This window comes from Erinaceus europaeus, unplaced genomic scaffold, assembly GCF_950295315.1.
Source record: "Erinaceus europaeus unplaced genomic scaffold, mEriEur2.1 scaffold_756, whole genome shotgun sequence".
Taxonomy (NCBI): Eukaryota; Metazoa; Chordata; class Mammalia; order Eulipotyphla; family Erinaceidae; genus Erinaceus; species Erinaceus europaeus.
The window spans coordinates 45,544-59,802 of record NW_026647410.1 but is presented as its reverse complement, the minus strand read 5'-3'; the positions used below and the strand labels follow the sequence as shown (position 1 = coordinate 59,802).

Genomic DNA, 14,259 nt, shown 5'->3' with positions numbered 1-14,259 from the left:
CAGAGACACCTACAGCCCTGCTTCACCACTCGTGAAGCTTTCCCCCTGCAGGGGGGGGCGGGGGCTCGAACTGGGGTCCTTGCCCATTGTAACACGTGAGCTCTCCTGGGTATGCCACCACTCAGTCCTGCTCTGGGAAGTTCTGTTGAAAACACTTCTGAAGAGAAGTGTGGGGAGAGAGAGCTCAGCTGGGGGCCAGGCGGTGGCGCACCTGGTTAAGTGCACATACCACGGTGAGCAAGGACCCGGGTTCAAGCCCCCGCCCCCACCTGCAGGGGGAAAGCTTCACGAGTGGTGAGGCAGGACTGTAGGTGTCTCTGTCTCTCTATCTCCCCCTCCCCTCTCAATTTCTCTCTGTCTCTACCCAACAATACATTAAAACAAAAACACTTTCCGGATGGATCTCAGAAACTTGGTTCCTGAGTCCTCTCCCCTTCTCAATTTCTCGGGCTCTAGCCAATAATAAATTATAAATAATAGTAAAGATCAAAATTAGGGAGTCAGGCGGTAGTGCACGTGGCGCAAAGCGCAAGGACCGGCATAAGGATCCCGGTTCAAGCCCCCGGCTCCCCACCTGCAGGGGAGTCGCTTCCCAGGCGGTGAAGCAGGTCTGCAGGTGTCTGTCTTTCTCTCCCCCTCTCTGTCTTCCCCTCCTCTCTCCATTTCTCTCTGTCCTAGCCAACAACGATGACATCAACAATGAACAAGGGCAAGAAAAAGGGAAAATAAATAAATATGAAAAAGATTTTTTAAAAAAAAGATCAAAATTAAAAATCATAGAGAGGGGGAGCTCAACTGTTAGGATGCTTGTAGGAGCCCGAGCACCACATGGAAAGGCTCAATAACCCTAGAGGAAGCTCCACGCTCAGATGGTCTCTCTGTCTCTCAATCTGAATGAAAAAGCCAGTCCTGAGGCATGAACTGCAACCCCATCTCTGCCTCTGTGTGTGTGTGTGTGTGTGTGTGTGTGTGTGTGTTTTGTGTTGTTCTTTTTATTAATAAGATCTAGTCACTAATTAATGAAAAGGGGGACAGGGCATCATTCTAGCACCCACAGTGCTGGAGGTCGAACTCGCTCACTCTGAATGCTGGGTATGCCCATCTTTTGACTTTGCCCCCCAAAAATGAGCTGATGGAGGCCACCATCTGGGAAGAGCTGGGGGTGGTGGTGGAGGATGTCTCTGTTCACCTCTCCCCACCCTCCCCAGACAGGCTGGAAGGGGGGGGGGTGGATGCCTCTGGGTGGCGCCAGAGACATCCTGCAAATATGCCACTTGGCACCCGTGGGACCGCCCTTCCCCCCAGAGAGGCTCCTGTGGGGACCCCCCCCCCCTTCTCCTCTGCAGTCCTGAGAAGGGTGCTTGTTAAAATATCTAAAAACATAGACGGTGGGGGAGTGGGAGGGCCCATATTGCCAAGGGGCTGGTTCAGGGTCGACTGAGGTGACACTCATCCACCTTGCCCCACTCACAGAGGCTGTGGCCGAGGGAGAGGGGGAAAGACTCCCTCTGACCGAACCCATCCAGTGCTGGGGATCGAACTTCCTTTTGGTTGAATAAAGAGATTCTTTAAATATATATATAATAGGAGAGAGAGAACCAGAGGATTATTTTAACTCGTGTGATAGTCGAGATCCAACACTTTATCCAAGACACCACACACTAGGCCACTTAGTTAATTTAAAATAACGTCTTTTGCCATCTGCGAGGGTGGCACAGTAGAGAAGAATGCTGAGCGCTAAAGCATGACGTCCTGAGTTCGATTCTCAGCATGTCGTGTGTCTGAGGTAGCCCCGTTTTTTCGTGTGTGTGTGTGTGTGTGTGTGTGTGTGTGTGTGTGTGTGTCTCAGTCTCATAAATAAAATCTTGGGGCTGGGGGTGGGGGTATAGCATAATGGTTATGCAAAGAGCTTTCACACCTGAAGCTCTCAAGTCCCAGGTTCAACCCCCCACACCGCCATAAGCCAGAGCTGAGCAGTGCTCTGGTAAAAATCAAATCAGATCAAATCTTGGGGCTAACAGTGGCGCACCTGCTTAAGCACACACATGACAGCGCACAAGGACCCAGGTTCAAGCCCCCCAAGTCTCCACCTGCAGAGGCAAAGCTTCCCGAGTGGTGAAGCAGGGCTGCTGGTGTCTCTCTGTCTCTCTCCCTCTCTGTCGCCCCCTCCCCTTTCAGTTTCTCTCTGTCACTATCCAATAGTAAAAATAAATTAAAATCTTTTTTTAAAACCAAAGAAACCATTAATGGAAAGAGGAGAGAGAGAAGCAGAGCACATCCCACACTGGGGATTGAACTTGGGACCTCATGCTTCCAGAGAGTCCAACCTTACGCCCCGCGCGCCCTCCCCCAGGCCACGTGGCCTGATATCCTGCCCGTCTTCTCCTTCCCCTCTCCCCTCCCCGCGGCCCCCACCCGCTCCGTCCCAGTCCCCGCGGCCTCACCGGTGTCCCCGTGTCGCCCTCAGGACACAGCCTGGGCTACGGCTTCGTGAACTACGTGACTGCAAAGGACGCCGAGCGAGCCATCAACACGCTCAATGGCCTGCGACTCCAGTCCAAGACCATCAAGGTAAAGCAGTTCCAGAAATAGTACAGAGTACTCAGTGCACAGAGTACTAAGCGCAGGCACCCAGCTTGAGCCCCCAGAGGGGGATGCTTCACGCATCACATGGTGAAGCAGGGCTGCAGGTGTCTCTCTCCCTGCCCCAACCCTCTCAGTTTCTCTCTGTCCTCTCCCCAAAAAGAGGGGTGGTGGTGGTGCCCCTGGTTGCATACACAGGTTACAAAGAGCAAAGACCCGGGTTCAAGCTTCCAGTCCCCACCTGCAGGGGAAAGCTCTGTGAGTAGTGAAGCAGGGCTGCAGGTGGCGCTCTCTGTCTCTCCAGCACCCTTCCCTCTGGATTTCTGGCCGTCTCTATCCGATATATAAATAAAGATGACACAACTTTTTTTTAATAGTTTACATTTCCCTTTTTGTTGCCCGTATTGTTTTTGTCATTGTTGTGGTTATTGTTGTTGTTACTGATGTTGTTGACAGAGAAACATGGAGAGAGGAGGAGGAGAAGACAGAGAAGGAGAGAGAGAGAGAGACAGACACCTGCAGACCTGCTTCCCGGAAAACATTTTTTAAAGGGGAAAAATTGGCCCCCAGGAGCAGTGGATTCGTAAGAGCTGGCACGAAGCCCCAGCAATAACCCTGGAGAGAAAAGAAAGAAAGGAAAAAAAATTAGGGAGTCAGGCGGTAGCGCAGCTGGTTAAGCGCACCTGGCGCAAAGCGCAAGGACCTGCTTCGAGTCCCCGGCTCCCCACCTGCAGGGGAGTCGCTTCCCAGGCGGTGAAGCAGGTCTGCAGGTGTCTGTCTTTCTCTCCCCCTCTCTGTCTTCCTCTCCTCTCTCCATTTCTCTGTCTTATCCAACAACGATGACATCAGTAACAACAGTAATAATATAACTACTTAAAACAATCCCATATATGTAAAGAGTTCTTACAAATCAACAAGAAAAAGCCAGGGCCCAGGAGACAGCATAATGGCGATGCAAAAAAGCCCCAAAGGCCCCAGGTTCACTCGGCAACACCACCCTCAGCCAGAACTGAGCAGGTCTCCGAGAACAAAATAAATAAATAAAAATGAAAATGCGGGAGTTGGGCGGTAGCGCAGCGGGTTAAGCGCTCGTGGCGAGAAGCTCAAGGACCGAAGTAAGGATCCCGGTTTGAGTCCCAGCTCCCCACCTGCAGGGGAGTCACTTCCCAGGCGGTGAAGCAGGTCTGCGGGTGTCTGTCTTTCCTCTCTGTCTTCCCCTCCTCTCTCCATTTCTCCCTGTCCTAGCCAACAACGATGACGATAAATAACAAGGGCAACAAAAAGGAGAACATTAAAAATAAATAAATAATAAGTAAATAATGAAAATACAAGAAATGCCACCCACGAGGCACACCCCGTGACCTTCAGCTGAGCCACAGAGGGGCAGGAGAGGCCTGAAAGCCAGAGGACACACTGTGTAGTGACCCAGGGTCACTGTCCAGGCCCCTGGGCCCCCCCCCCCCAGAGTAGATATCCTCTGTGTTGTTGGCATCATAGCAAGCCACCAGCTGGCCCTTTCTCTGTCTCTCTCTTCCCTCCTCTCTCCCTTTTTTTTTTTTAATATTTACCACTTTTTATTTTAAATATTTCTTTAATATTTGTTGCCCTTGTTGTTTTACTGTTGTAGTTATTATGGTTCTTGGTGTTATTGTTGTTGGATAAGACAGACGAAGAGGGAATGAGGCCGGGAAGACACCTGTAGCCCCCCCCCCCCGCCACTGATGAAGCTTTTCCCCCTTGTGGGTGGGGATCAGGGACTCGAACCTAGGTCCTTGTGCTCTGTAAGGTGTACGCATAACCAGAAGCGCCCTCGCCTGACCCCTGAAAGTTTCATGTTGTTTTTGTTTATTTCCCACGAGCACACAGCTCAGCTTTGGCTTATGGTTGTGCAGGGGATTGAACCTGGGACTTTATTAAGTCCTTTTTTTCCCCTCCCTCCTTTCCTTTCTTTCATTTGATAGGATAGGCAAAATTGAGAGAGAGAGAGAGACACGAGACACCTGCAGCCCTGCTCCACGACTCGTGAAACTTCACCCCTGTGGGTAGGGACCTGAATTGGGGTCCTTGCGCACTGTAGTGAGTTCATTTAGCCAGGTGCACCCCCACCGCCACCCAGCTCAGTTCTGGTTAGTGGTGGTGCTGGGGATTAAACCTGGGACCTCGGAGCCTCAGGCAGGAGGATCAAACCTCTTACTATTATTATTATTGTTTTCTTTTATTATTATGTATTTATTTGGTAGAGACAGCCAGAAATCCAGAGAAGAGGGAGACAGAGGGAAAGACACCTGCAGCTAGGCTCGAACCTGGGTCCTCATGCTCTGTAATGTGTGCACATGGCCCCATTGTTGTTGTTGTTATCTTTATAATGATCGTTATCTATTGTATAGAGAGACAGCCAGAAGACAAGAGTGAGGGGGCCGAGGCAGAGGGAGGGAGACATAGAGAGACCCACAGCCCTGCTTCACTTGCAAAGCGTGCCCCCCTGCAGGTGGGGACCAGGGGCTCGAACCCCAGTCCTTGCGCACTATAACGTGTGTGCTGAACCAGGTGCGCCACCTCCCGGCCAGAAACAGGTCTTTCTGCATCACCGTTACGCCAAACATCTCCCACCATGTGATCTGAGGCGGCTCAAACCAAGGACTGACCCAGCTCCAGCCTGCCCATTCCGACCCAGTCCCACCTTTCCGGGTCTCAAGGGCACCCCAGATGGCCCTATTTGGGGGGGTGAAATACTAGCTCTGAGTCCTCAGGCATGCAGAGTGGCCCCTGGGATCCTGGTTCTGCTCCCCCACAAGGCAGTGTGCCCAGACCGGTCTTTGTGGCTCGTCGTCTGACGGTCCTGGGACAACAGGGCGACCATCGACCCACCCACACAGCAACTGGCGAGAGAGGGAGAGAGAAAGATAGATACCTGCAGACCTGCTTCACCGCCTGTGAAGCGATTCCCCTGCAGGTGGGGAGCCGGGGGCTCGAACCAGGATCCTTCCACCGGTCCTTGCCCTTTGTGCCTCCTGTGCTTAACCCGCTGCACTACCGCCTGACTCCCTAAAACTTTTTTTTTAGATTAGTTTATGTATTAACATTAGAGAGAGAGAGAGAGAAGCAGACCTTCCCCCTGGTGCACGCGGTGCTAGAATTCAAACTCAGGTGGGGTGGGGGTGCGAGGTCGTCTTCCCTGCCACTGGCTCGCTCGCCCCAGAACACGTCTCGTCTCTCGTCTCCCAGGTCTCCTACGCTCGCCCGAGCTCAGAGGTCATCAAAGATGCCAACCTCTACATCAGCGGTCTCCCGAGGAACCTGACTCAGAAGGACGTCGAGGACATGTTCTCCAGGTTCGGACGTATCATAAACTCTCGAGTCCTCGTGGACCAGACCACAGGTAGGTGGCCGGGGAGAGAGAGAGACGCACACATGCGCACACACAGGGCAGGCTCCAAAGAAGTTGACATCGGCTTCAGAGAGAGTTGGAAAGCAGCGTGGGGCCAGTCTCCAGCTGGGGGAAAACACCGAGACAGCCTTCTAGAATCTTCTTCATTTTTTAAAATTTATCCCCCCCCCCCCTTTGTTGCCCTTGTTCTTTGTCATACTTGTTATTGTTGTTATTGATGTCGTCCTTGTTGGATCGGACAAAGAGAAGTGGAGAGAGGAGGGGAAGACAGAGAGGGGGAGAGAAAGACAGACATCTGTGGTCCGGGAGGTGGCGCAGTGGTTAAAGCATTGGACTCTAGCGTGAGGTCCTGAGTTCAGTCCCTGGCAGCACATGGACCAGAGTGATGTCTGGTTCTCTCTCTCTCCTATCTTGCTCATATATAAGTAAATTCTGTGTGTGTGTGTGTGTGTGTGTGTGTGTGTGTGTGTGTGTTTCAATATTTATTACCTTTTGCTGCCCTTGTTTTATTGTAGTTGTTGTTGATGTCGTATAGGACAGAGAGAAATGGAGAGAGGAAGGGAAGACAGAGAGGGAGGGAGAGAAAGACAGACACCTGCAGACCTGCTTCACTGCCTGTGAAGCGACTCCCCTGCAGGTGGGGAGCCAGGAGCTCGAACTGGGATCCTTACGCCGGTCCCTGCGCTTTGCGCCACATGCTGCGCTTAACCCACTGCGCTACTGCCCGACACCCCCCCCCCCCAATTTTTAGTTATTGGATAGTGACAGGCCAAACTGCGAGAGAAGGGAGTGACAGACAGACACCTGCAGCCCTGCTCCACCCCTCATGAAGCTTTCCCTCCCCCTGCATGTGAGGCTTGGGACTTGAACCCAAGTCCTGTGTGCTGTGATTTGAGCGCTTCACAAGGTGCAACACCCCCCAGCCCCGGCCCCGCCCTTTTCTGCAGAGACAGTCAGTGTCTCCCAGGCTGTCACGCGGTGTTCTGCCCCTGAGGGCTTCCTGTCAGGACCCCCTCCTATCTCATCCTTGACTTCCTCTCCGAGCCTCCTTGACCTTGAGCTCTGTCTCTGTCAGGCCTTAGAGTTCAGACACCCCAGCCACTGAGTTCTTGGGACTGTGTGGTTTGAGCAGTCGGAAGCCTGGCCCTCCCCGAGCAGGAAGGGGGCTGAGGTTGTGGGGGCGGGGACCAAAGCAGGGACTCCCCCCAGGGGCCAATGACTGGGGGCCGTCAACACTGCTGTCCTGTTCCCCAGGAAGTTGTGGGTACAGCTCTGTGTCCCCAGGAGATGAGGAAGGGGTGATGTCTTCTGGTGTTGCTGTTCTGGAGAAAAGGTTTTGGGGGTGCCGGAGACAACTGGTTATCCCAGAAGGCCTTTCGGCACCGAGACTCTCCATTTGTCCTGTGTACAGAGAAGCGCATGCAAACCTTGGTTCACCTCTGATTGTCACCGTTGGCTTGTTTCCTTTCTTCCTTTTGAAACTAGTTCCTTTGTTTCAAAAAAAGAATCATTAGTGGTTTATAAAATTACAAGATAGCAGGGGTCTAATTCGATACCATTCTCACCGCTAGAGCTCTGTCCCCATTCCCTCCACTGGAAACTGCAGGGGTTCTCCCAAGGTCACAGATTATTATTATTTCTGGAACGAACTATATATATATATATTTGCCTTTTCTTTTCTCCTCTCCTTATGTTTGTTTATTTATTTTAAGGACAGTTACAGGGAGGGAGAGACAGAGAGACCAGAGCCCTGCTCAGCTCTGGCTGCTGCTGGTGGAGTTGGGGATTGAACCTGGGACCTCCGAGCCTCAGGCAGGAAAGTCTTTTTTTTTTTTTTTTTAAAGTTTTTATTTATTTATTTTTAAAATTATTTTTATTATCTTTATTTATTGGCTAGAGACAGCCAGAAACAGAGAGGGTAGGGCTAGAGAGGGAGACAGAGAGAAGACACCTGCAGCCCTGCTTCACCACTTGCAAAGCTTTCCCCCTGCAGGTGGGGACTGGGGCCCTTGAACCCGGGTCCTTGAGCACTGTAACGTGCGCTTAACCAGGTGTGCCACCACCCGGCCCCAATTTTATTTATTTATTAATAAATAAAGGGATAGGAGGGATAGATTTATTAATAAAGAGGGATGGGAAAGAGAGAGAGAGAAAACCAAAGCATCCCCCTGGTCCATGTGCTGCACGGGATCAAACTCGGGACCTCACATTTAAGGGTCTGATGCTTTATCCACTGCACCACCTCCCACACCACCTGTTTGATTTCCTTCTTAGGTTAATTTACTTGTTTGTATCATTTAGCCAGGCACCGATCCGAGCCCACAGACTGACTGGCTCCTGGTGGTGGTGCTTTTCTGTTTAAGGAACAGCAGCGTGTGCGTGCGTGCGTGCCTTTGCTTCCTCTTCCCCCACCGCCATGTCTGTCGCTCCATTGGCCAGGTTTGTCCCGAGGGGTGGCATTCATCCGGTTTGACAAGCGGTCGGAAGCAGAGGAAGCAATCACCAGTTTCAATGGTCACAAACCCCCGGGCTCCTCCGAGCCCATCACCGTCAAGTTCGCCGCCAACCCCAACCAGCACAAAAACGTGGCGCTGCTCTCCCAGCTCTACCACTCGCCCGCTCGGCGGTTTGGAGGCCCCGTTCACCACCAGGCGCAGAGATTCAGGTGGGTCTGTGGGGCGGGGGGGGGGGGGGGGGGCAGGGACATGTGCTCACGCCTCCAAGTAATCAGTGTGTGCGTGAAAACCAGCTCTCTCCTCTGGAGGGAACAGGCTAGCTTCACCAGAGGGCACAGCCTCAGGCCGGGAGTCTCAAGGATGGTTCTGTACCCGAGGCTAACGGGGTAGGCGCAGCGTGCCTGTGCCTGTGTCAGACACACGGCCCTTGCACACAGCCTTCAGAGGTGGCGGCAGCCCCAGGCTCTCAGACCAGGCCCTGAAACTTCTCTGTCTTCTCTCTCTAAGTCAGGCGCTGTTGCTGGGACCGCGGGGACTATCTCCCCGAGTCCCCTGTAGCCTCTCCACTGTGGAGATCTTGTTTTTGTTTTATTGAGTGAGAACAGAGCCCTGCTCAGCTCTGGCTGATGGGGGTGCTGGGGATGGAACCTGGGACCTCAGAGGCTCAGGCAGGGGAGTCTGTTTGTTGAACCATCCTGCTGTCTCCCTGGGCCCCGGTTTTTCTTCTTGATTTGTAAACACTCTTTACATATATAGGATTTTTTTTTTTCCTTTTCTCCTCCCCAGAGCCCTGCTGAGCTCTGGCTGACGGGGGTTACTGGGGATTGAACCTGGGACCTCACAGCCTCAGGCAGGAGTCTTTGGCAGAACCACTATGCTGGCTGGCTCCCCAGCCCTTTGTCAGAAATTTCAGAAGTAAATTCCAGGCTCCCTTGGGGACCAGCAGGGTTCTTCTTCCACGGTGACTCTGCCGGTCCCCGTCTGTGTCCTACACAGCAAGGCAGGTTGCCAAGCAGGAAAATGGTGGCACTGTGCCTACAGCACCGGACTCTCCAGCCTGAGGTCCTGGGTTTGAGACTTTGCAACCCTGGCACAGGTGCCAGAGCGAAGCTCTGATTGTCTCTCTCCTCCTGGGAGGGAGGGGGGGGCTCATACCATGCCCTTCTCCACAGGTGCCGTCCTGTGAGGTGACCCCTTCAGAGGCCAACAGAACACCCCCAGACAAAAAGGAACCCAGTCCCATTTTGCCAGCAGGAGAAAAGCCGACCCCAATAATTAACCCCAAGGAGTTATTTCAGCCAGCGACAGTACAGCCGTCCCTCCGGTGATGACCCCAGGGTCAGCAGGATGGCCCTCAAGAGCTGCTGACCGTGGCCCCTGTGGGGGGAGGCCAGAGACAGACAGAGAGAGAGATCTGCCCAGGGATTCTTTTTTATCTTTTTTTTTTTTAAAGATATTTTTATACCCTTTTGTTGCCCCTGTCTTTTTGTTGTTGTTGTAGTTATTATTGTGGTTGTTAATGACGTTGTCGTTGTTGGACACGACAGAGAGAAATGGAGAGAGGAGGGGAAGACAGAGAGGGGGAGAGAAAGACACCTGCAGCCCTGCTTCACCGCCTGGGAAGCGACTCCCCTGCAGGTGGGGAGCCGGGGGCTCGAACCGGGATCCTCACCACGCTGATCCTCACCACGCTTTGCGCCATATGCGCTTAACCCGCTGTGCTGCCTACTGCCCAACTCCCTGCCCAGGGACTCGTAAAGTGTCCAGCAGCCCTGGTCAACCCCCAGCTTCATGGTGGTGCTCGGAAGCAGGTGGTACTTCCTAGCACTGGTGATGTTCTGGAAAATTCCTTCCCTGGGGCTCCTCCCTCACTGCTGCTGGCGCTTTCTGAGTTGCTTGGGGAAGGGTCCTTCACCCGAGGGGGGGAGACCGGAACCTGGGTTTGCACCCCGTCCACCCATGCGCGCACCTACACACGCACACACGCTGACGCTCCCAGCAGTTCTGCACCAGCAGTGAAGGTGGCCTAGAGCTTAGGGGAGGTTTTCCCACACGCCCTGCCCTGCAGGAAGGAGCCCTCGGCAGCTCAAGGTTGCTTGCCTGTAAAAGGAGTGGAATGGTGATGGAGGGTGGAGGGGAAGGGAGGTCCTTGGAGGAAGAAAAGAACGTACACACGGGAGTCAGGCCAATAGCACAGCGCAAGGACTGGCGTAAGGATCCCGGTTCGAGCCCCCGGCTCCCCACCTGCAGGGGAGTCGCCTCCCAGGCGGTGAAGCAGGTCTGCAGGTGTCTGTCTTTCTCTCCCCCTCTCTGTCTTCCCCTCCTCTCTCCATTTCTCTGTCCGGAGTAGGTCTGCAGGTGTCTGTCTTTCTCTCCCCCTCTCTGTTTTTCCCCTCCCTCCTCTCTCCATTTCTCTCTGTACTTTCCAAGCAGGTCTGCAGGTGTCTGTCTTTCTCTCCCCCTCTGTGTCTTTCCCCTCCCTCCTCTCTCCATTTTTCTCTGTCCTTTCCAAGCAGGTCTGCAGCTATCTTATCTTTCTCTCCCCCTCTCTGTCTTTCCCCCTTCTCTCTCCATTTCTCTCTGTCCTGTCCAAGAACGACATCAATAACAATAATAATAACCACAACAATAAACAAGGGCAACAAAAGGGAATGAATAAATAAATACTTTTTAACAATTTTTTTAAAAAGTATACACACACACACACTGAGTTTTAGGATGTGAAGGCCCACAGCTTCAGGAAGGTTTTCCCACACGCTCCACAGGGACCCCTTGATAGCACAGGGGCTGGTTGGCTGTGTGTGTGTGTGGGGGGGGGGGGGGCTGTTGCTGAGAGGGGAAGGTTGGTCATTGGGGGAGAGCAAAGCAAGTCACCCCTCCTTATCCCCCCAACCACCAGCTCACTCACCGCCCCCCCACACACACACCTGAACGCTGTGCTCTCCTCGGTCCGCCAGGTTCTCCCCCATGGGCGTGGACCACATGAGCGGCCTTTCCGGCGTCAATGTCCCGGGCAACGCGTCGTCCGGCTGGTGTATCTTCATCTACAACCTCGGGCAGGACGCCGACGAGGGCATCCTGTGGCAGATGTTCGGCCCCTTCGGCGCCGTCACCAATGTCAAGGTGATCCGCGACTTCAATACCAACAAGTGCAAAGGCTTTGGCTTTGTGACCATGACAAACTATGAAGAAGCTGCCATGGCCATCGCCAGCCTCAACGGCTACCGTCTGGGAGACAAAATCTTACAGGTTTCCTTCAAAACCAACAAGTCCCACAAATAACTCGCTCACACCTGTTGGTTGTTGGTTTTTTTTTTTTTTTTCTTTTTCTTTTTTTTTTTTTTTTTTTTTTTGTATGGAATAGATAATTAAGAGTGAAGATGTCAAACCTTTTTTTTCTCTCCTTTTTTTTTTCCTCTTTTCTTTTTTTCTTTTTGGTTAGTCTACAACTCATTCTGCGCCAATTTTCACAAGTGTTTGTCTTGGTCTCGATGAGAAGTGAACAGGTCTCTCTTTATATATATATTCCGGGATACACACACACACACACACACACACACACACACCGGGTTCAATTTTTTTTTTTTTTTTTTTTTGAGATTCCACCTCCCCTCCCATTCCCTCCACCTATCCTCACCCTGTTAAACTAATTCTTAAGTTTTTCTTAAGTTATTTCCTTTAAAAAAGAAGAAAGAAAGAAAGAGAAAAAATATAGATCTATATATATATATTAAACAGAACTCGAAGTAGATTCCATTGAGTAAAGCACTCCCCTCCCTCCCGTTGGGCTGGCACTATAAATGAAGCACATGCTTTCATTGCTAAGACTGTCTCCTGACACTCGTTTTCATTCAATGTCTCCACAAGCTGGATTTAAAAAAAAAAAAAAAAAAAACCCACCAAAAACAAACAGCGGCAGCAACAGCCAAAAAAAAAAAAAAAAAAAAAACCACCATCACCTGTTAAGTTTTACTCTCGAGAAAGTCAAGAGGCCAAATCAGACACGGCACCGTCTCGAAGCGACTCCAAGCTTCGGCTGACACCAGTGGCCACATCCCATCCACCCCATAGGGTCCGAGCACCTGCCCGTCCACCCAACCACTAGGTGGGGGTTTGAGGGTGGGACCCCACCTCCACTCCTCCAGAGAAGGACACAGGAGTCGGAGCCTCCCCCGCCCAGTGACACCCTAGATTTCTGCACCCCAACATTGCATGGCTGTCCACACATAGACAGACACAGAACCCACAGCCCCCTCTCCCCCTCTGTCTCTGTCTCAAGGACCCCATAACATTTGAGCACTGTTGCATTCCCACTTCCTTGTGAGCGCTTAAATCCCCCCCCCCTTTGTTTTTTTTTTTTTTTTTTCTTCAATTTTTAGACTCCCGTTTTTTGGTTGTTGTGTTTTTTTTTGTTTGTTTGTTTGTTTGGTTTTTTTTGTTTTTTGCTTTGGTTTTTAAGGCTTGGCTTCCGGCTGAACGCTCAACAGCAAAGTCCTTTGAACTTCTTGCCAGTTAACCTTATTAACTCGGACAAAAGAAAAAAGAAAAGAAAGGAAAAAAAAAAAAAAAAGAACCGTGCCCTTGGACCTTTGTAGTTTTCAGAATGACCTTCTCTGCCCCTTAGGCCACCCCCACCCTCATCACCCCCAAAAAAAAAAATCTCACTTTTCTTAACTGCCTTTAACATGGGGGTGGGGGAGGGTGCTGTGTTATAATTTTCTTTCTACTTGTTTTGGTTTTGTTTGTGTTGATTCCTTTTGTTTGCTCATTCGCTTTCCCTTTTTTTTTTTTTTTGTTTTGTTTTTTGTTTTGTTGATTTGCATTTAGGACCATTAAATTTGATTTTCATTTTGCTCAAGGTTTGTTTTCTTTTTTTTTTTTTTTTGCCTTTTTCTTTCTCTTTTTTTTCTGATTTATTTATTTATTTATTTATTATTTATTTGCTTTTGGCAAGGTGGCCCTGGTATCCTGGTGCTGCAGGACAAAGACTTAAAAAAAAACAAACCTGGAGACCAAAAAAAAAAAAAAAGAAAGAAAGGATGGCAAATCTGGAATATGGGGGGGGGGGGGGAGACGCTGGTGTTTGGGATCCAACAGAAGAGGTAATAGTTTACAGGCCAGACCTCCAATATCTTCTCTGTCCCCAAGTGGACAGAACTAAGGGAGCATCAGGCTAGCTCAGCCCCCACCTCCCCACCCCCACCCCTACCCCAAACTTGGACACGGGGCTGTGTCTTAGCTCCTGGTATCATGGTATTGTGTGGTTTTAACCTTATTTATTTCCCTTATTTATTTGTGTGGATGTAGAGAGCCAGTCAAGTGTCCTGTCCCGACCCAGAAGGCCTAGGGACAACTCGAGGCTGAGCTGTCCCCCCTCCTCCTCTGTCCAGCCCAATGCTGTGCCTCCTCCCTGCACCCCCCAGGCCAAAGCCCCAGCAGCCAGAGTCCACACCTAGGGGTGGTTCTGGTTCTTGCTGGCTGCCCCAGAGCCTTCCTCTTCCGGAACCAGAATGGGGGTCCTGGGGGTGAGGGGGTATGGGTACAAAGGTCTTCTCTTGACCCCCCACCCTATAACCCACCCCCTCTTCTTGTTTCCCCAGCATCCTGCCTTTGCTTCTACCCACGTGTGAGGCCACCCCACACCCTAAAAAGGCCCCTTTTGTCCTGTCCCAGCTCACCACCAGTCTCTGGTCAACACGGTGTCTGTTCTCTGAGCCACGGTCAAGCCAGAAGTGTGGAAAACACTTTTGACACTCCACCACCACCCAGGGTCAAACCCCCACACACACATCCCCCCCCCCAGGCCTGCACACAGAAGGTCCCCCGACTTTT

The 14,259-nt window shown here is 51.6% G+C and overlaps 1 protein-coding gene across 1 annotated transcript; it reads left to right on the top strand.

Annotated features, from left to right (window-relative positions):
- Positions 1–2,388: 2,388 nt before the first annotated feature.
- ELAVL1 (ELAV like RNA binding protein 1) lies at positions 2,389–13,285 on the top strand (the record flags this gene model as incomplete). Its single annotated transcript, XM_060183989.1, has 4 exons — positions 2,389–2,571; positions 5,809–5,962; positions 8,411–8,636; positions 11,385–13,285. Coding segments are annotated over 4 exons (888 nt in total), but the record flags the coding sequence as incomplete, so codon positions are not given.
- Positions 13,286–14,259: the final 974 nt, after the last annotated feature.